Here is a 20,762-nt window from a genome sequence, read left to right on the forward strand (position 1 = left end):
GCACACACACACACACTCACTCACTCACACACTCACTCACTCACACAAACACACACACTCACACAAAGTAAACATTCGCTGAGTCTGAAATTGTGTACTGTATTGTAGGTACTGTATGAATGTGTTCAGTATGAATGACGTTTGGATGTTTTTTCCAACATGAGTTTTCAAAACTATGTTAAACGCGTCCTGAGATTCACTCCGTTTCGCTACTCAGTCTAGCCACAATAACAACAACCTTCACTTCAAAACACATGTGCATCGGAGATCGATGCTGAAGGGAAGATATTTTGTACTTTTACGATGCCTTTATGACCCTTCATTAAAAATATCCTCCTGAGACCCAGAAAAAAAAAAGTTTTTTGAATTTAGTTTTTTTCCATGTCATCACATTGTTTAGAGCACAATAAACAAATGGTACAAAAAACATTTTTGAAAAATAATATTGTTATGCTATGTCCTCTGTAGCGGACACCAGGACTCAGTTGTTTAAAAAATTAAATGACGTGAAATTATATGTATAGGCAAAAACAATGGGATTTTTTACATTTTGGGGCCAATATACATTTTGGGGTTTCAGGATTTTTTTTTTAACCAAAATTTGTATAAAGATGATTCTCAACTATGTTATGAAAGAAATAACAGAATGAATTGATACGCCATTTTACTTTATGCAATATGTGGGTAAAATGGCCATAAATTAATATTCCCATTCAATGCATTGTATCTATTACACTGTATCTAATTTGCACATTAATGTGTTCTTGGAGCAACATTTAATGAAAAAAGAAGTGTAATAATTGGAGTAATAATTGGCAACATTTTAATAATATCTAATATTTCATAGGAATATTGATGTATCATTTATTTCCATAATCTCTTGTTGTGTCTCACAAAATACCTGATAAACATGCTTTAACCCTCTGGGGACCAAAAACGCGCCCGCGCGTTTTGCTCGTTTTTTTTTTTTAGCAATGAAAATAAACACTAAATGCTCTGTTAATTTTGATCTTTCATTTTCGTGTAATACATCAATCGATCCTGTTCAGTTTCTATTTTTTTTCTGTATACTCACAATAAAAATAAAGTGTTTTGCTTTTTGACAAATAAAGAAAAATTAACATGATGCGATTTCTGCCTTCTCACTGTCAGTAAACTCCCATTTGAAACGCGTTCGAAAATGATCTATAACTCCGCGAAAATTCAGTCAAACAGGCAAACAGACCCACGGGCATAAAGCTTGAGATCGCATCTGTTAAATGAAGTAACTTATATAAAAAACAAATATTCTCATCTTCTGTAATCTGTATAAAAAGAGAGCGACTCCAGTCGACCTCATTACGAGCTAATTCACAGTAATGTGACCACTCCCCGGAGAGCGCGTGCTATTCAAACGCAAATTCTGAGAACTATTGAAGATCTGTGAAACGCCCACATCAGCTGTAAACAAAGCGCGTCGCGATCGAGTGAGGCATAATATAGCCTACCTTATGGAGAAAAGATTCCTCAGAACAGTGCTGATATGAGGAACAATATATCCTGATATGAGGAGCAGATCCCGCTGAGGAGTGAGGTAGGCTGTTTTCTTTTCTCAAGTGTGGAATAACGTTATGGAATAACGTTAGTGTAGGCCTATGCAAACCGCAAAAAGATGAATCGCATTTCTATAATATGACTCGCCTTTCTGTGAGATGAATGAAGGGTACATATTTGTAAAGACTGTTTAGCCTAAATATAAATCGCGCGTCTGTGTGTGAAAGAATAAACTGTTTTGCTATAGCCTACTGAGATGAGTAAAAATCGACTGGAATATGTTGAAATAAAATGTATTTGTATAAGCAACGTATTAAACTGCAAATTAGCATTTATATGCCCTAATATTTCATAAAAACAACGTTACAGTCAGTCACTTGTTGACTAGATTTGGGTACAGTTTTTAGGCTACTGTAAAATATACTGCCACATAAAATAAGCTTTTGTTTAGCAATTTCTGCTCATATCTAACGTTATATATATATATATATATATATATATATATATATATATATATATATATATATATATATATTTGTCAAAAATAAAGTCATAGACTAAGATGTTAGATGTTCCAATGTTGGCTATATTCAAACTAATGAATACATATGATAAAATGTAGGCCTATAATCTTTTTTCTTTTTCTTTTTTACAAAGAAAGAGTACACTTGAAATATTGTTGAAATTGTAATTATTGTTGTAATTGTAACATTTTTAATAAAATAGCAAAACATATTTACAAGAGAGATGTAAGCAAAATCTTAAATGGTCAATATAAGTCTTCTTCTAAATACATCCTTTGTCCTTGCATTGTGGCTCAGTCAGTGTCACACCTGAAAGAATGGCTCATTAGGCAGAGTCATTATGCAGAGTGGGTGGGACAAGGTGTAAACTGCTCCTCCCCCTCGCATATTGGCTTTCCAAGCAAAACCTGTTTTACACCATTTAAATCAATGTATTTTTTTTGTGAACGATAAAGCAAGACTATTTTCATATAATTTTGAAGCTAGAACTCAAAGGGACCACATCCATTAGTCAAAAGTCTTGTGGACACATATTTAATATGTGTTTTGTGGTCTTAATTCAGCAACTTTCATTTTTATTTTTTCCAATAACCACGCATAAACATTATTCTCTTAAAAATACAAACATCTACATACAAGTTGCTCGCATATTATGGTAGCCCTGTTTGTGCTATATAGAGTGAATTTACACCTTTGCCATTAACATGTTTATAAATAACTGAAAAAAGCACAAATGTCAAGGCATGTCAGAACATCTCAAGGGCCCCAAAAACACCTTGGTCCCCAGAGGGTTAAGTCCTGATGTCCTCTACAGTGGACACGTATGAAATCAATGCCCTGTTCTGAAACAGAAAGTCATTTTTTTATTTGAAACCCCTTAACATTTTCTTGAGATGTTGTTTTATGAAATACAATTTGAAAAGTAGTCCAATTTAAATTATAATTACAATATATTATCATATTTCCATAAGAATGCTACATTTGATCACTAAATTAATGTCAGACATTTTTAAAGACCAAGGAGAAGTTGTTTTCATGGTGAAACCTCCAAACATTTGGTCTCTCTGAAAAGTCCTGAATGTGCTCTTTACAGGACACCCAGGTTGTGTCATGTGACATGTATGATGTCAGAGAAATTCACTAAAATATAATGTCCACTACAGTGGCCAAAAGTCTATTCCTGGGTCCCAGGAGGATATCTTAGTTTGTGTTTCCAAGATCAACAGAGGTCTTATGGACTTTGGTTTGTCCCTTTACATCTATCAGACATACATCATCTCTTCCTGAAAAAGCTGCCAACAGACAAACATTGGTAAAATGATACTATAAGTACTGATTCTGCTAAGTTAGTGTTGGTACTGATGCTTTCTAAGAAACTACAGTACATTCTACCAAAGTCCCTTTAAGGCTAGTCATGTCACTCGGCGGCCATCTTTAAAGCGCCTATCTCAGTCATGCAAGTTCAGCTCGTGTCTCTTTAAATGGGGAAACACCAAATTCTCCAAAGCTGATTCACCTTACTTTTCAATTGTATATATGAAATCACCAATGACAACAATTGTCTCATGACAAAATAAATTGTGACAAAAAAACTGCAAAGGCTTTTACTTGATGGTTACACCGCATGACAATTTAGTCATTAAACTGAAACTTTTTTTGAATACAAGATGCGATGTTTGTTTGGTCTTCAGTTCAAAGCTATATGAAGGCAAAATGAATGCAAACAATTCACAGTATTGTCATCTCAAGCAACAAACGTTTTTTAAGGCTTTGGTTTTCGCTTAGTTAACTAACTGTGCCACATCTCTCAAAACACACCAGGTTTGACATTAAGGGCATAAAACAACATTGGTTTTAAGTTTAAATGTGCACAGATGCAAACCTGAAAGTTGCTCTCCAGCTTCATAACATTATGAATATGACACATGAGTAATACACTCACCTAAAGGATTATTAGGAACACCTGTTCAATTTCTCATTAATGCAATTATCTAATCAACCAATCACATGGCAGTTGCTTCAATGCATTTAGGGGTGTGGTCCTGGTCAAGACAATCTCCTGAACTCCAAACTGAATGTCAGAATGGGAAAGAAAGGTGATTTAAGCAATTTTGAGCGTGGCATGGTTGTTGGTGCCAGACGGGCCGGTCTGAGTATTTCACAATCTGCTCAGTTACTGGGATTTTCACGCACAACCATTTCTAGGGTTTACAAAGAATGGTGTGAAAAGGGAAAAACATCCAGTATGCGGCAGTCCTGTGGACGAAGATGTCTTGTTGATGCTAGAGGTCAGAGGAGAATGGGCCGACTGATTCAAGCTGATAGAAGAGCAACTTTGACTGAAATAACCACTCGTTACAACCGAGGTATGCAGCAAAGCATTTGTGAAGCCACAACACGCACAACCTTGAGACGGATGGGCTACAACAGCAGAAGACCCCACCGGGTACCACTCATCTCCACTACAAACAGGAAAAAGAGGCTACAATTTGCACGAGCTCACCAAAATTGGACAGTTGAAGACTGGAAAAATGTTGCCTGGTCTGATGAGTCTCGATTTCTGTTGAGACATTCAGATGGTAGAGTCAGAATTTGGCGTAAACAGAATGAGAACATGGATCCATCATGCCTTGTTACCACTGTGCAGGCTGGTGGTGGTGGTGTAATGGTGTGGGGGATGTTTTCTTGGCACACTTTAGGCCCCTTAGTGCCAACTGGGCATCGTTTAAATGCCACGGCCTACCTGAGCATTGTTTCTGACCATGTCCATCCCTTTATGACCACCATGTACCCATCCTCTGATGGCTACTTCCAGCAGGATAATGCACCATGTCACAAAGCTCGAATCATTTCAAATTGGTTTCTTGAACATGACAATGAGTTCACTGTACTAAAATGGCCCCCACAGTCACCAGATCTCAACCCAATAGAGCATCTTTGGGATGTGGTGGAACGGGAGCTTCGTGCCCTGGATGTGCATCCCACAAATCTCCATCAACTGCAAGATGCTATCCTATCAATATGGGCCAACATTTCTAAAGAATGCTTTCAGCACCTTGTTGAATCAATGCCACGTAGAATTAAGGCAGTTCTGAAGGCGAAAGGGGGTCAAACACAGTATTAGTATGGTGTTCCTAATAATCCTTTAGGTGAGTGTATGTGTTAATGCACAAGAGCGGCATGAAGATTTTGCCAAGCATCTCATTTTCTGTTGCACTGAAGAAAAGTCATAGGGGTTTGGAATGACATGAATCTGAATCATTAAATCATGACAGAATTTTTCTTCTTGGCTGAATAAATCAAAAAATGTCCTGCTTTTATGGTATCAAACTGGACCATTAGTATGTCTTCTTCTCCTCTCTCTCCTTTTATCCTCGTGCTTCACCCAGACAATACAGACAATCAACCCTTATCAAGCTCCACATATTCTGTACATGCATTAGCATAACAAGCATGAAGTGAGTGTGAGGACAGTACCGGTTTTGAACCATCCGTCCTCAGTGAAAGTGTCTGCCGTCTCCCGAGGTTTATTCCAGTACTTCTGAAAGACAGAAGAACCTCGAACCAACAGTTCGCCCTCCTTCCCCTCCAAACCAGCCTTCACCTGCGAAATAAAACACACACGGGTCCAGAAACTCAAAGGACTCAAAGTCAGTAGGTCTTCTTCACTAATTATATAAATTTGATCCTTTATTCTGATCAATTTAACTCTCCCTTCGGTCATTTTTGACTGAAAATGATTACGTTTATTTTTTTACTTCATCGGAATTGGTAAGAAACTTGGTAAAGGTTTTGGCACTTGCTATGTGAACACACAAACAAATCAAGGACATGATTCGAAAAGGTTAAATGGTCCATAAAAAAAATAGTCACACTTGTGCTCCTCGTGGTCAGACACGAGCGCATTTGAAATGAATGGGAGACGAGTTTCCTCTAGTGGAAGCGTTTGGTACTGCAGCCGAACACACTCTCACTGAAAGCTCTGAGATATCAACCTCAAATTTGGAAGACGACTTGTTTAGATTTATGGCTTTGATGTTCTTGCCGTTTTAAAGTAAAACGTGTTTTTGAAAATATAGATTTCATATAAAAATTCATTCATTTTCATTTTTCATAACAATAAACGTAAAATTCTGTAACATTTTTTAAGTTCACTTTTTTAAACTTTTTTCACTTCAGCAATAATCTGCCAAGTGTCGTCTTTAAAAATAGATCAAACTTAAGTCTGTGCTTTAAAGCAATCAAGATTTACCACAGTTTAATTTGGAAATTTAATTTTCAGGTCTACGCTCAAAACGTGAATAAATGGATTATAAATACTGCGTAAATATAATGTAGTACCATAAAACCCCATAAAAATACAAATTAATAAATAAAAAACATTATCAAACTAAAATATAGTACATTACTTTCATTGAAAATATTATTTTTTTAATTCGGTCATTTTTGACCTCCACGCCGAGAGCACCAGAGGTTAAAGTTGATGTGTGAACAGGACATTTCGAGACTCACTCCTGTGAGTAAATGCGGCTGTCAATCCCAAAAACTGACAGTGTGATCATAGCTGTACATTACTTATACATACTTATGATATTGCTGCAGCTGAAAGACTCATCTGAGCTTTTGAGGTTATTCATGGTTTGCTGATAGTAATTTTTTAATACTTGTAATTTTTTTCCTTTTAATATTCAAATGTTGAAGAGTGAGGAGGATTGTGTCACTTTATTGTATGGTTTCTTGCAAATGATTATTTTTGTATTCATAGAGCAAATCTTAAACAAGTTTATATTGGCAATTGCTGTTTGTTTACAGTTTAACGGAAGTTACTCCCATAATTCGAACAAAATTCGCTATTTCAAAAACCTTAAGAAAGGATTTTAGGTACCTGGGTTCCCTTTCTGTTGCCCTCCGCGATCACAGTGCTGGTGGAGTTTGTCATCGTGATACGCACTTCCACTCCTGGCAGAGGAACTCCAACAGCACCTGGAAAACATAGACATTTCCAGTCAACACATCTTGATTATATTCTCTTATTATTTTCATTTCGATGCAGTGAGTTTCATGCAGTTTTTGGTCAGTCTATTGGTTACAGCTGCACGATTAATCATTAAAAGATCGCAATCTCGATTCAAACTCCCACGTGATTTTATTCCTAAATGACAGTGATTCGGCTCTATATATTAAACCTAAACAAGAACGATCACAGCGAACATCCAGATCTGAGTTCTTATCCAGAGAGAGCAGTTGTCATGTATAGATATGAAACAGCTTCACAAACAGTCTTTTCAACCACACAGTATCATTATTTCTGTCTTACAATCATTTAAATCATCACAGAAGAACTGGGATAAAAGTTAATAGTTCGGATATAAACGCTGATGTCCACGGTAGTGATCAAAATGGAGTAAACTTGATGCCATCAATTACAGCGTTACACCAGTAGGTGGCGGCAAGTGTTTTTATTTGTCATTGAATCATTCATTCAAGAGTGATTCTGATTCATCCAGTAATTAAATTAAGTCTTTATGAGTGAGTCATTGAATAATTCACTCAATAATTTACATGCATGTGTGTGTAATTATACAGTATATACAAAATAATTACATGCAGTATATTATTGTAAACACAAACTTTTATTTGGGATGCGATTAACTGTTTCACAGTCCTAGTTTGGAGAGGCTTCATTTTGGATTCTGGGAGAAATAATAAGTACTAATAAAATTAGGGATGCACCGATATGAAAATTTTGGCCGATACCGATAACCGATAATTCTTTATATTTGAAAGCCGATAACCGATATATTGGCCGATAAATCTAAATCCAAATTTTTATATAGATTTTTGAGAGCCTGATTACAATAAAAAAAGTCTGACCATTAAAATCCATGTCCCAAGCACACAATTTCTCAGAAGTTCACAGAAGTTCTCATTATAATTTTATGAAGCCGATATGACAGACTTGCACTTCACATATTGCACTTTACTGTATTTTCCTTTTTTCCAAATCATATTTCAAGCAATTCAAAACCATCATGGAGAACAGTGTGAATCTGAAGTGTCTCAGCTGAAGGAAATAATCAGTTATTTATCGCTTTAATATATCGGCCAAATTTTCTTATCAGGCCGATAACAATAACATTAAAAATGAACATATATCGGCCGATACCGATATGGTGGACGATATATTGTGCATCCCTAAATAAAATAATACTCTTCTTGCAAACTGTGTATAATTATTTTGTATATATAAATACACACACATGCAAGTATATATTTAAGAAAAATAAGTTATGTATAAAATATTTATATTTATATATCAATTATATATCAATATATATACATGCACATATTTCTTAAATATATACATTCATGTGTGTGTATTTATATATAAAAAATAATTATACACAGTACACACACATATATTATATAAACACGATTAATCGTTTCACATCCCTAGTTTGGAGAGGTTTAATTTTGGATTCTGGGAGAAATATTAGAACTAATAAAATAATACTCTTCTTGCGAACTCTCCATGGTCACAATTCAATGTTCTAGCATCTCCAACATGCTAATGCTAATGCAGCCTATTAGAAAACGTGCTCGTTCTGACTAATAACATCAGTCTGCACTGTAAAGCTGTAGCACAGATATACTGAGCTGAAGGAACGTCTTACTCCTACATACACACACACATACACACACACACACACACGTGTAATCTGACCATTAGGGGCTTGAGTGTGAATATAAATGAGACGGGGGCTGATCGGAGGTCTGTGTTCAGTGTCCACTGGGATATGATCGCGTGCGAGTATATACTGGAATGTGGTTGTCCCTGTAGGAGCATTCCTGTCACAAAATGAGAAAAGGACACAATAGCACCCAGACTGCTTAAAGAAGCCATTAACAAGCCTCCAGTCCCTCTGCCCATCACAAGCTCTCATTAAAACAGAGCACACACACACACACACACTCATGTTTTATTCAAAGCCTCTCGCACAGCAATCCACACTGTGCACAATCCACAGGGAGTGGCCGAACCTAGAGCAACACAAAAGGAAATTGAGCGTATGTGCATTATTACTACTATTGGCACAATTTGATTTATTTTTCTCTGGTTTACCCTTCAGAACTGCTTGTTTAACTAGATTTGTGCATTATCTTCAAAATGTCAATGGTGTTTGCCTGTGTAAAACTCAATGCTACACTCTCAAAAGAAACGGCACAAAAGTGGTCACTGCGGAACAACAGCACACACATGTTAATATGTACAATTTAGGTACTAATATGCAGCCTTCAGGGATAAATAAGGTACAAAGGTACCTTTTGGAAGGGAACCAACCCTAGTGACAGCGTTTGTACCTGTTTTTCTGAGAATGTAGGGCAGCCGCGGCGCTACCATTGGGCCCATTTTAGGTCCGGGCCCACCCATTTTAGGTCCGGGCCCACCCATTTTCTACTATGGTTTTGTACGTTTCTTCATTCGGATCTATTTGCGATCCATTCCATTCTAAACAAACAACGCAGTTTACATGCTTCGTCCTTGTTACATTATTCATTAAGATAAAAATTAATAAATGCACGCATAATTATCAGTGAACTTGATAAATGTTGCAGATATGTTTTACATGCATGCACAAACAAATGCCTTTCAACTTATGTGTGCAAAATTCAGAATAAAATGAATGTGCAGCAATTTGTACAAATAGAGAGTCTGTAGGCCTACTATATGTGTTGTAGCCATTAAATAAGCTCATTTAGTTTCATATTTGTTAAAATATTATAATGTTATTTTTTCATCTATGTTGATTATGAAAAGTGAACCGCACGAGTAAGATAGGATACGCAATATCGAGAGACATGGAGCGGGTCAGACATGATTTTGACAACTTAATTAAGTTTTGGTTTGTAGAAAGGTTGTTTTTTGAAGTGAATTTCGTTTTGTATAAATTGTATCTTAATTTTAATTATTTTTTTTATCAACCAATTGCCTGGATAAATAAATAAGAAGCAATGCAGACAACATAATCATGGAGGCGCCCGCGCGGTCACTTGCATTGCTCGTGAACAGGAGCGCATCTCATCCTAACTTAATGAAACTCAGCATATGCCTCAGAGACATGAAATATATCTTAAGAAAGCTTGAAATGTCTTAATTTAAAACGAAAAGAAATAGGCTACTCTCTGGTTATGTAATCCATGATGTGCATTTCTCTCTATAGGCGCGTTCACTACAGAGATGGCGATTGTCAACTTCATCTTTACAGCTGTTGTTGCTGTTAATAAACTAAAAATAATAGGCCTATAATTTTATTAAACAATAAATGAAATGAAATTGTAATTGTATTAAAAAAAGCAACAAACAATTCCTGTTTAATTTTTTTTTGAAACCTGCTAATTACACATTAAATTCAGGTAGGCTACTGAGTCGCTGTCCTCAGTGCTGGACGGAACCCGTTTTTTTTTTTTTTTTTGGCTTATTTTAACTGGCCCATCCAGTTTTCTGGAGGCCCACCTACAATCAAAATCCTGGCGCTGCTAGTGTTGTAGGGTGTTCTGGCTGATTGTTAGGGCGCTGAGGGATTGTTCATGTCAATAACACACCCTAAGTATGAGAAACAGGACAGTAGCATATAGTAGCGGAGTTTTCGCTAAATTGCCCACTAATAACGCCACTAACAATACAAACTTATTATAATTTGTTTAATTGTTTAATTGACTATTTTAATTTAGAGAGAGAGGGAAAATGTGTGAAAAAAGCAATATATATATATAATTATAAATAACATCTATACAGTGTGTAAAACGGGATCTCTTGTTTAACTTGTTTATCTCTTGTTTCTCTCTATTTTGTTTAACTGTTTACTTTTGACTATTTTAATATGTTAGATTTTTCCTATTAAAATGACTTGTTTACTCCATTCGCACGCATTTACCTACATTTCTAAAAAATACATCTACAGTGTGTAAAACAGGATCTCTTGCTTATTGTTGGAAAATTAAATCTGCAAAAAGTTTTGTTTTTCTGTACACCATGCTGAATAATTCTAGACCGCCTTTATGAAAAAATTACTGCATAAAGATACTCAGAAGACATTTTCACAAAAACATATTAAATACTTTTAATGTCAACCTTCTGCTTTAAGATATAGTCCCTCACTGAGTTTACCTGCTGGCTCACGGCAGCTATGCAGTGGTGTGTCGATAAATGTGTTTTGTATCATAGCTGATTTTAGTATATTATAGCATTTATTATATTATATTCGTGTATTTTAGTATAGGTGGAAGAACTATACAATTTTTTAAAGTGACTTTAGCAATTGGTCTTAAAACTATGCACGGAAATTTCGGCAACCGAAAAAGTTCAGCCAAAACAGCATTTATCGATTTTTTTTTCGTTTTTCCAAGAATTATGTTTAATTGGCGCATTTTGACTATTCAGTGTCACCTATTCAGGTGAAAATCCAGCTTTTAATGTAGTTTATATGTCTATGTGGTGTTTTTAATATGCTTTAAGACAAAGCATGTGTAAATTCATAAGTCGACACCATTGCTGAGTATTTCCTCCTTAAAACTGCAGTGAACCAAAGACAGTCTCAAAAACACGCTTTGAAATCGCTGGTGTTTCTGACGCCACAAACCACCTTGTAACCAATCAGATCAACGTGTGATCGTCAACCAGTGGATCTCTGAGCTGAGTGAGTGGAGGCGGGGCTCATTTGCATATTCATAGAACCGAGCATACTAAATGAGGCAAGGGTGTCGAGTTACATTCAAGATATTTTAAGGCATGAAGAAAATTTTTCAAATCAAAGATGAGTTTTAAGGGATACAATTATTGACCACAAGGGGACTTTAAAACATAAAATGTATTACAGCTAAAACGATGGTCTAATCGAGTGCATGGGTTCCTGAGATCTATTTCCTGAACTGACTGAAATGAAAATCTTCAGTAGACTTGGATATTAACAACATCAGTGTTCTGTTACAACAAAAGGTACAGCCATAATTTGGTTCACATTAGATCAGACTCATCATAAATCATCTCTGGTGATCACAGTCAACCCTGTGACTGATATTGATTGACTTCAACCTACTTCGCTGGCGTCTCACGGGGAAGAGTAGGAAATGTTAACCGTGGCAAACTCCTGTTAATCATCACCTCTGAGCTTTAACTCCAGCAAAACTAGTCTCTAATAAAACTACAAGCCACATAAGCTGCCTCTGACAGCAACGTTCACTCACTTCACAGTGTCGAAAGGCGAACAAAACAATCCTCACACACCCAAAGCAAAGCAAAGCAAAGAAGTTGCGGGACGAGCACTAAAAGTGCTTTGATACCGACACTAAAAGGAGACGTGGAAGCTGACAGGAGCAGTTTGATCAGAAACACCCATGGAGAGCTTCTCAGAAGATAAAACAACAAAACAGACAAAAGAAAGACAAACAAACTACTTCAGACTGGAGTTTGATCTGTCACAACTTGCCATCATAAACTGACTGAGGAAAAACAACAACGTACCGTTACGGAGATGAAACAATAAGGCTAAACATCCGTGGAGGCAAAAGTAACAAAGCCAAGATGATAATAGACCCGAAAGAACCAAGAGGTTTACAAAACCAGCGATTCGTTAGCATTCACAATCATCTCAGCTGAGCTAACAACAAAATAATATAGTTATCACACTCAAAAATTAATTTTGCCTCTTGATCATGACCTAAAGTAAAACAGTTTTTGAACATTTCATCACAACTTAATTTCATTGTGTTCATTTACTTAATTCATTAGTGTTAAAACTACATTAATCATTTTTGAATTATAATTGCATATATATATATATATATATATATATATATATATATATATATATATATATATATATATAAAAACATTTTTAATCTAAATAAATTCAAATATTAGATGGAAAAACTTTAAAAAAAAACTTAAATTAGAAAGTAGAAATATTAAAGATAAAACTTAAACTAATATTCAAATGAAACCTGAAAATATAAAAACAAAAGCTAATTTGCTTTATTTGCAACATTTACAAAGTACTTTTTTATTGCAACATGATAATTATAATCTATAAACATGCTTCATTCGGCACTCAAGAACAGTTATTTAAACTTTTAAAAATGGAGGTAGTTCCCAGCATGCTTTGCAAGGGACTGTTTTAGGAGAGTAAATTTGGGGATTAAGTGTTTTTTGTGTGTTTTCCAGGGAAAGTAATTAAGCGTTTAATGCTCAGTTATGTTGGGCAAGAGTTTCTGTAATCATTTTGAGGTTACCATTGTGCTGAAAAGTAAACCTCGGTAAATTAATAATTGTAATAATTAATAATTAATTAAATAATTAATAAATGCTAGTTGGACTAGCATAAGAAAATTTTGTTTGACAAATGTAATAAAGTTAAACCTACTAGGGTAAATTAATTTTACCTAAACCAACAAAATTATTTATTTTAATTGAACTACATTAAATTGAGTGTAAGTAGAGTGTTCAATTAAATTAATTAAGGGTAATTAATTCCTTTCTTGAGTGTACTAGGGGTGTTGCAGACATGTATTACCAGGGTTCCCACACACCTTGGTTAACTTCAAATTCTTAAAGTGGGAACCCATTTCAAGTGAACGTAGAACGGAGGCTCACTATTGGCCGAAGCTGGTCATTTGTGATGCTGGCCAATAGTGAGCCTCCGTTCTGAGACGTACAACCCAGAAGCGCTGCGCTGTTACACTACGTGAACTCACTCAGAGGAACACAGAAGAAAATCAATAATTGAATAAAGTCATTATTTTTGTTTTTGTTTGCACACAAAAAGTATTCTCGTCGCTTGATAAACTTAAGGTTGAGCCACTGTAGTCACTTGGACTATTTTAAACACTGTCTTTACTAACTTTCTGGGCCGGCAAGTTTCAGTAACAGAGAAGCCTATGGAGGAGTGAGACAGCTCTCAGATTTCATCAAAAATATCTTAATTTGTGTTCTGAAGATGAACGAAAGTCTTACGGGGTTGAACGACATGAGGGCGAGTGATTACTGACAGAGTTTTCATTTTTGGGTGAACTATCCCTTTTAATGTGGGAACACATTTCAAGTGAGAGCAAGGCTACAGCGTTTCAGCCTATTTTTGCAATGTTTCACGTGTGTGTGAAACGGTGAGGTACCATCGTAGTAGTTTCGTGCGTGCGTGAATGTCATGGCAATGTACAACACAAAGTACCTCACGTGGGAAACACTTAACGTAACGTGTAAATGTAAGTAACTAACGAAAATCAAGCAAGTATGCATTGGCCACGAAGTGTTGGTGAAATTACACATTAGCAGAACAAAAGTTTTTTCCAGAAAACTTCTTGCACAAGATAAATTCAAGCCCTTTCAAGGACCTGTATCTGTGTATGTTTATTTTCAAAAACTTTCCAGAGCATTGAATTTTTTTATTTTTTTTTTCAGATTCACAAACTTTCAAGGATGTCAAGGACCTGTGGGAACCCTGTATTACACATTAATGAAGTGATGCAGTACCGGGTACACGTGGTCCTTTAAGTGGGTTTGATAGTGCCATGCCGATCTCCGTCATGCCGTAGCGCTCCAGCAGAACATGACCCGTGATCTCGGCCCAGCGCTCCAGAACGGGCTGAGGAAGAGCAGCAGAACCGGACACCATCAACCTGAGACACAGAGAGAACCGGCCATCGTCTCCAGCGGGAAATTATGCACTTGTTTTTCTTCAGAAAGTCTTGTTTAAGCATTTGACCCTGAGGTAAAGCACACAGAAGCTTACATGACTGAGCTAAACAAAGGTTTGAAGGCTATTCTTTGATGTAGCTTTACTGAAGAATGAAAGAGAACTTGGGAAGAGATGTTCTAGTCATTTGGATCAAATAAATGTGGTTTGTTTTTAAAAAGACAGAGAGAGAGAGAGAGAGAGAGAGAGAGAGAGAGAGAGAGAGAGAGAGAGAGAGAGAGAGAGAGAGAGAGAGAGAGAGAGAGAGAGAGAGAGAGAGAGAGAGAGAGAGAGAGAGAGGGAGGGAGGATGGTACCGTATTCTCTCTTTGCACACAGCCCTGATGAAGTCTTGGACTTGAGGTTGAGTAAAATGTTGGTCGTAATATTCAATGAGTTTTGAGTAGATGGTGGGAACTGCCATGAATACGTTCACCATAGGAGACTTTGAACTGATCAACTGCTCCCAAACCTGGAACACAACAAAACAACAACAACAACAACAACATTAGCATTCAAGCTTTGCCAACCAAATGTGTAACTAAACAGTTCAATGTAAACATAACAGAAAATAAATCAAATAATCATATAAGTGTGTACTATTAGGCATCAACTGATATCAAAATGTCAGCCAATTCATTAACCAATGATTATTTTTATGCTTTGTTATTGTAAGGTTCGGCTGCTTAGCATCGGTAGTTAGCCCTGCTGGTAAATATCCTTTTCCATTACCCTTCAAATTGCGCAAATTGAAATTGCGAATTGAAAATACGCCCAATGGAAACACGTCAATTTCACCAAAACTCGCATTTATCGCAAAATAGTTTTTACGCTCGCATGAGGAGGTTTTCAGGCAATTCGAAAAAGGAATATTTCGCAAAACTGCAATGCAAACAGTTTTTGCGCATTTACAGGTCACCTGACGTAGACGACGCGGTGTGTTTGGACAGAAGACGAGACAGAGTTCTTCATTAAACTCATAAAAGACAAAAGAATTACAGGAATAATGGATTCTAAACCTCAAATAAACGCCACAATCAAGACCTCGCAGCAGAAATGAGTGAGAAACACCCAGAAACACCTCATATGTGCCGCTCACAGTAAAATAAGGGTCGTTCCTTACCATTAATGCTTGGAAAACACACATACATCTCCTTCGGTTAATAATAATGGCCAGTGCAGTGACTGGGATATACATAATCCTACCAACGTCCGTTGAAATGGTTTTTGGAATGATTTTACTTATTTAGAGGAAAAAAAATCATTTTAGTCGCATAACATCAGTTAATGGAAACGGCGTCATTTCGCAATAGTTAAAAAAAAAAAAAAAAAATCACAAAAGTTTTGCGCAAATCTGTAATGGAAACGCATCTACAGACAGATTAAATCAGATACCGAGACACATATAAATAAGTGTAGGGATGCATCGATATGAAAATTTTGGCCGATACTGATAATTCTTTATATCTGAAAGCCAATAACCAATATTTTGGCTGATAAATCTAAATCCAAATTTTTATATTATTTTTGAGAGCCTGATAAAAATAAAAAAATAAAAAAAGTCTCACCCTTAAAAGCCATGTCTCAAGCACACAATTATAATGTTCTCATTATCATTTTATGTAGCCGATATGACAGATTTGCACTGCACGATGCACTTTACTGTATTTTTCTTTTTTGAAGTGATTCCAATCATATTTTAAGCAATTCAAAACCATCATGTTGAAAAGAGTCGCATCTGAAGTGTCTCAGCTGAAGGAAATAATCCATTATTTATCGGCTTCAATATACTAGCCAAATTTTCTTATCAGGCCGATAACGATAACATAAAAAAATTACATAAATCAGCCGATACCGATATGGTGGCCGATATATCATGCATTCAGTAATCAGGCTCTCAAATTATATAAAAATTAGGATTTAGATTTATCGGCCAATATATCGGTTATCGGCTTTCAAATATAAAGAATTATCGGTTATCGGTATCGGCCAAAATGTTCATATCGGTGCATCCCTAAATTTGTATTATTGCGAATTCTTTTGGCCATGATAATTGTGTAGTCAATATTAATGCTACATTTTATTCTAAATGATCAGCAAAAAAAAATTCAAGCTATACATTCTCACTTGAAAATAAATGAATATTATAACCGATTAACTTAAGATATACTGTCGGTCAAACCGATAAGAAAAAAATAAAACAGTCTCCAGAGCTGAGAAGAGATTGCAGGATGTTGCCATATTATAGACGCCCTTGGTTCACATTAGGTGAAATCAGACATCAAAGAGTCGAAAAAAAGCCTTGCATAATGATTGAACTGGATAGAAATCAGCCTTGATAGTATCAGCTTTTCAATATTGGACTAATCAGACGCTTACTGTTAATTACAGGGGAAAAAACACTACAGATACCGATTAAGTCACTGATCGTGTGCTATTTGTCTTCGTGACTCTAGAAGCTTGGGGCGGGGGAAAGGTTGTCGACTGGAGGAATGTTGTTAAAAAAGGAAAAAGCGAGTATAGATTTGTAAAGGTCAGTGTGATTCACAGCAGAAGAGAAAGAGTTGAGATTCCCTGTAGAGTTACTATTGAGGTCAGAGTGAAGAGTGTGCAGGACACTGGGCTTTTACTGCCTTTCTCTGCGTTTGATGAATGTGTTCACCCGATCCCAACCACACACACACACACTCATCCCAGTCTGTCAGACAGAAACAGATGCATAACTGCCCATATAAACACACTTCTTCTCACACAAATCAATTACGCAGCTTCTAACTTTACTCACTAACTCTCTGTTTTCAATCACACACTTTCATTGTATGGCATGCAAGCGCATGGAAATGAAAGGAGGTACGATGAATGATCAAACATAAATGTGTACGATTCACACATAAAAGATACAATATATAACATTCGTTCTTTTTCATCTCACGCACGCACACACACACGCACACACACACGCCTGGCTGCACCTTTAGAACACAGTGGGAGAAACGCGTGAATTAATTGAAGGTGAACGACAGATTCTCCTTGGCTCGGTCCCCCCTGGGACACACATCTCTCTCTCTCTTTCTCTCTCTCTCTCCATTTCATTATTTCTTGCTTCAGTGCCTCCATGCTCTTATCATTCCTGCTGTCTCGCACTCTCTCCATCAACCCCCCCACCAACACACACACACACACACACACACACACTGACACTTCTTTTATCATCAAAAACCCATCTCTCATCACCACACCTCCTCCTCTCCACTCCGGTACCCAAGTTGCTCTGGTTTCTCTGTTTCATTACATTAGCCCCCAACAAAGAACTGAATGCATTTGTGTGTATGTCTGTATTGTATATTTAGTTTACAATGTATGTGCGTAAACATCAAATTCATATAAAATCTGGCACGCTTTGCCTGGAACTGTTCTTGGCAATAATCTATCAAATTCATTTTGATTTATCAAACTGTTTTGAAGACCTCAGCCAATTAATTTGTTGGACTACAGCAAAATATCCAACGTTCATGAAACGAATGAAATATAGCAGCAAGCAGCAAATAAAGGGCCAAGTGCAATAGATGCAAAATGAGGAGCTGAGCAAGCATGATTTAACCCAGATTTTAGGGCCAGATTTACTAACAGCTCTAAATTCATTTTGGCGTTAAACAGCTACTGTAAGGATTTACTAAAGACGCGCTGTGAAAAATTGCGTCTGAGAGTATTGCATGTGCATTTGTAGGAGTTTTCCTTTCAGACGCAGTATTTATGGGTGGAGAGTATTTAAATGAATCACTCAAGGTTTGTGCTAGTCAATTTACTGGTATTTGTGCCATTATTTAACGACCAAAAAAGCATTAAACCAGATGTTAATTTGAGTTGCTCTTGATAGCTTGGGTTGGTCATTGTGGAAATGATCCGGCTACGTGTGTTTTCTTTAATGTGTGTGTTATCAGTAGATCATGCACAGAACATTACACTCTTATCTGCACTTTTATGGGATTTCTCGTGCTAATTTGCCCTTTTTAGTAAATCTGGACCCAAGTTTCAGTGCAACACGCAGTAGCATTGCCAATATATTGCATGAAAACATTTTATATCAACTTTGACGATGAGCTGAAAATGGTTTGAGATTTAAAGTTCCCTTGTAGTCAATCATTTTATCCCTTAAAACTCATCTTTGATCACAGAAATGACATATTTAAATGTTTTTTCCTTGAAAAAAAATTCTTCATGGCTTAAAATATCTTGAATGTAACTCGACACCCTTGCCTCATTTAGTATTCGCAGTTCTATGAATATGCAAATGAGCCCCGCCTCCACTCACTCACTCAGCTCAGAGATCCACTGGTTGACGATCACACGTTGATCTGATTGGTTACAAGGTAGTTTGTGACGTCAGAAACACCAGCGATTTCAAACCGTGTTTTTGAGACTGTCTTTGGTTCACTGCAGTTTTAAGGAGGAAATACTCAGCAATGCTGTCGACTTATGAATTTACACATGGTTTGTCTTAAAGCAGATTAAAAACACCACAAGGATGGTTTCACCACAAGGAGACTTTAAAGGAGACATGTCATGCTTTTAAATCGTTGCTTTTTACATATAAATCATACATTTGTAGTCTATATAAAGGGGAACTGCAATGCTTGGGTCTGAATTCCTCATTATTATAGCTCCACAGGCCCTACCCCTTTTCTGATGTGCGTCTGAGAGCAACTCGTTTTGGTGCGGTCTCTTTAAATACAATTGAGACACTTCATACCCCCCCCCCCCCCCCCTCTCCAGGATGCAGCGGTGACACTCGGTTCAACTCCACCCCGTTCGGCCATTTTTGTAGTTTGATAGCAGAGATACGATTATAGTGGCACAGAAACTTTTTATTCACGCGTTAGTAACAAAATGTCAACAACGGAAGACTTGTCCAGCCAGCCTTACATGTTCGAGCCAGAGTCGGAGCCGGAGCGAGATGAAAATGAAGACGACGAACCTGCAGAACAACGTCTTCATATGGATGTATCGCAATGGTGTGTTACTGTATTTACACATGAAACTTTGGTCTTCTGACCTTTTACCACCGTGTCGATTTATTTTGATTAATATGTGCGAGGGAGAGAGAGCAAGACAGCGTCTAGTTTGGAGACGGTGAAGTCTTGTTTACACTTTCGCCTGGCTCTGAAGAGAGAGAGAGTGCGTGCGCGCGACCGGGTCTCTCTCTCTCTGCTCGTTCTTTCAGTTAAACATGCGCCCTGTCACAAGCGCGGCAGTTCATCTACATTAGACGGTGTAATGAAGCGTGTGGGTTACTACATCCAACAACCGAACATTTTAACTTACCCTCTCGTAACTTCTGCATCTTTTAGCTTGGACTACAAAATTGCAGCGAGAAATAAAAATGGCGGCTTGCTCGAAGTGTTGGGCTGGAAGTCAATGTCCTTATTTGGCAGTTCCGCTGCAAATACTGTGACGTTATAGTTCACAAAACGTCATAGAGAACAGAAAAATCGGAACAGATTGAAAAATAAGGCCAAAACAGAATATAAAGATATCAACGAAGCACCTGAAGAGAATAATTTCAACTTTTCTGTACTTCTAAACACTCCAAATATACAACAAAATGCATTTAAGGGCTAAAAAGTTGGATTTAGCATGATATGTCCCCTTTAATAAAATGTTAAGACTTTAGGCAAAACTACTGAAGAGCAAAAATATGTGTTCTGAAACTCCTCAGGTACTCTGCCTATGACATATCAAGTTTCATATCAATACGGTAAAGAGTTGCGGAGCTAAATTTGTTGAAATGCTATAAGAGTACAGTTTGATCAATCAAAAAGCTTTTAATAACTTTTTTTCCAGCATGGTCTGATCTGAGCCAAATTCGTTCATTCTAGGAGGGAAAAAATGTTGCCCTTACGATTCAAAAGATATTAACATAAATACGAGTGAAAATCTGAGCTGTTGGTGGCGCTAAAGAGTTTGAGTTAGAGACTCCA

At 36.7% G+C, this 20,762-nt stretch overlaps 1 protein-coding gene across 1 annotated transcript in view; it reads right to left on the reverse strand.

The window, feature by feature from the left end:
- The window catches only part of acsf3 (acyl-CoA synthetase family member 3), a 90,467-nt gene that overhangs the window by 56,188 nt on the left and 13,517 nt on the right, over nt 1-20,762 (reverse strand). The window contains exons 4-7 of the mRNA XM_079865005.1: nt 15,102-15,256; nt 14,584-14,729; nt 6,943-7,040; nt 5,535-5,661 (exon numbers count right to left, since the gene is read on the reverse strand). Of these exons, the coding sequence (XP_079721131.1) occupies nt 5,535-5,661; nt 6,943-7,040; nt 14,584-14,729; nt 15,102-15,256 (526 nt within the window). The remainder of the gene's footprint in view (nt 1-5,534; nt 5,662-6,942; nt 7,041-14,583; nt 14,730-15,101; nt 15,257-20,762) is intronic.

The sequence above is a fragment of the Squalius cephalus genome, assembly GCF_949319135.1.
Source record: "Squalius cephalus genome assembly, chromosome: 3".
NCBI classification, from domain to species: domain Eukaryota; kingdom Metazoa; phylum Chordata; class Actinopteri; order Cypriniformes; family Leuciscidae; genus Squalius; species Squalius cephalus.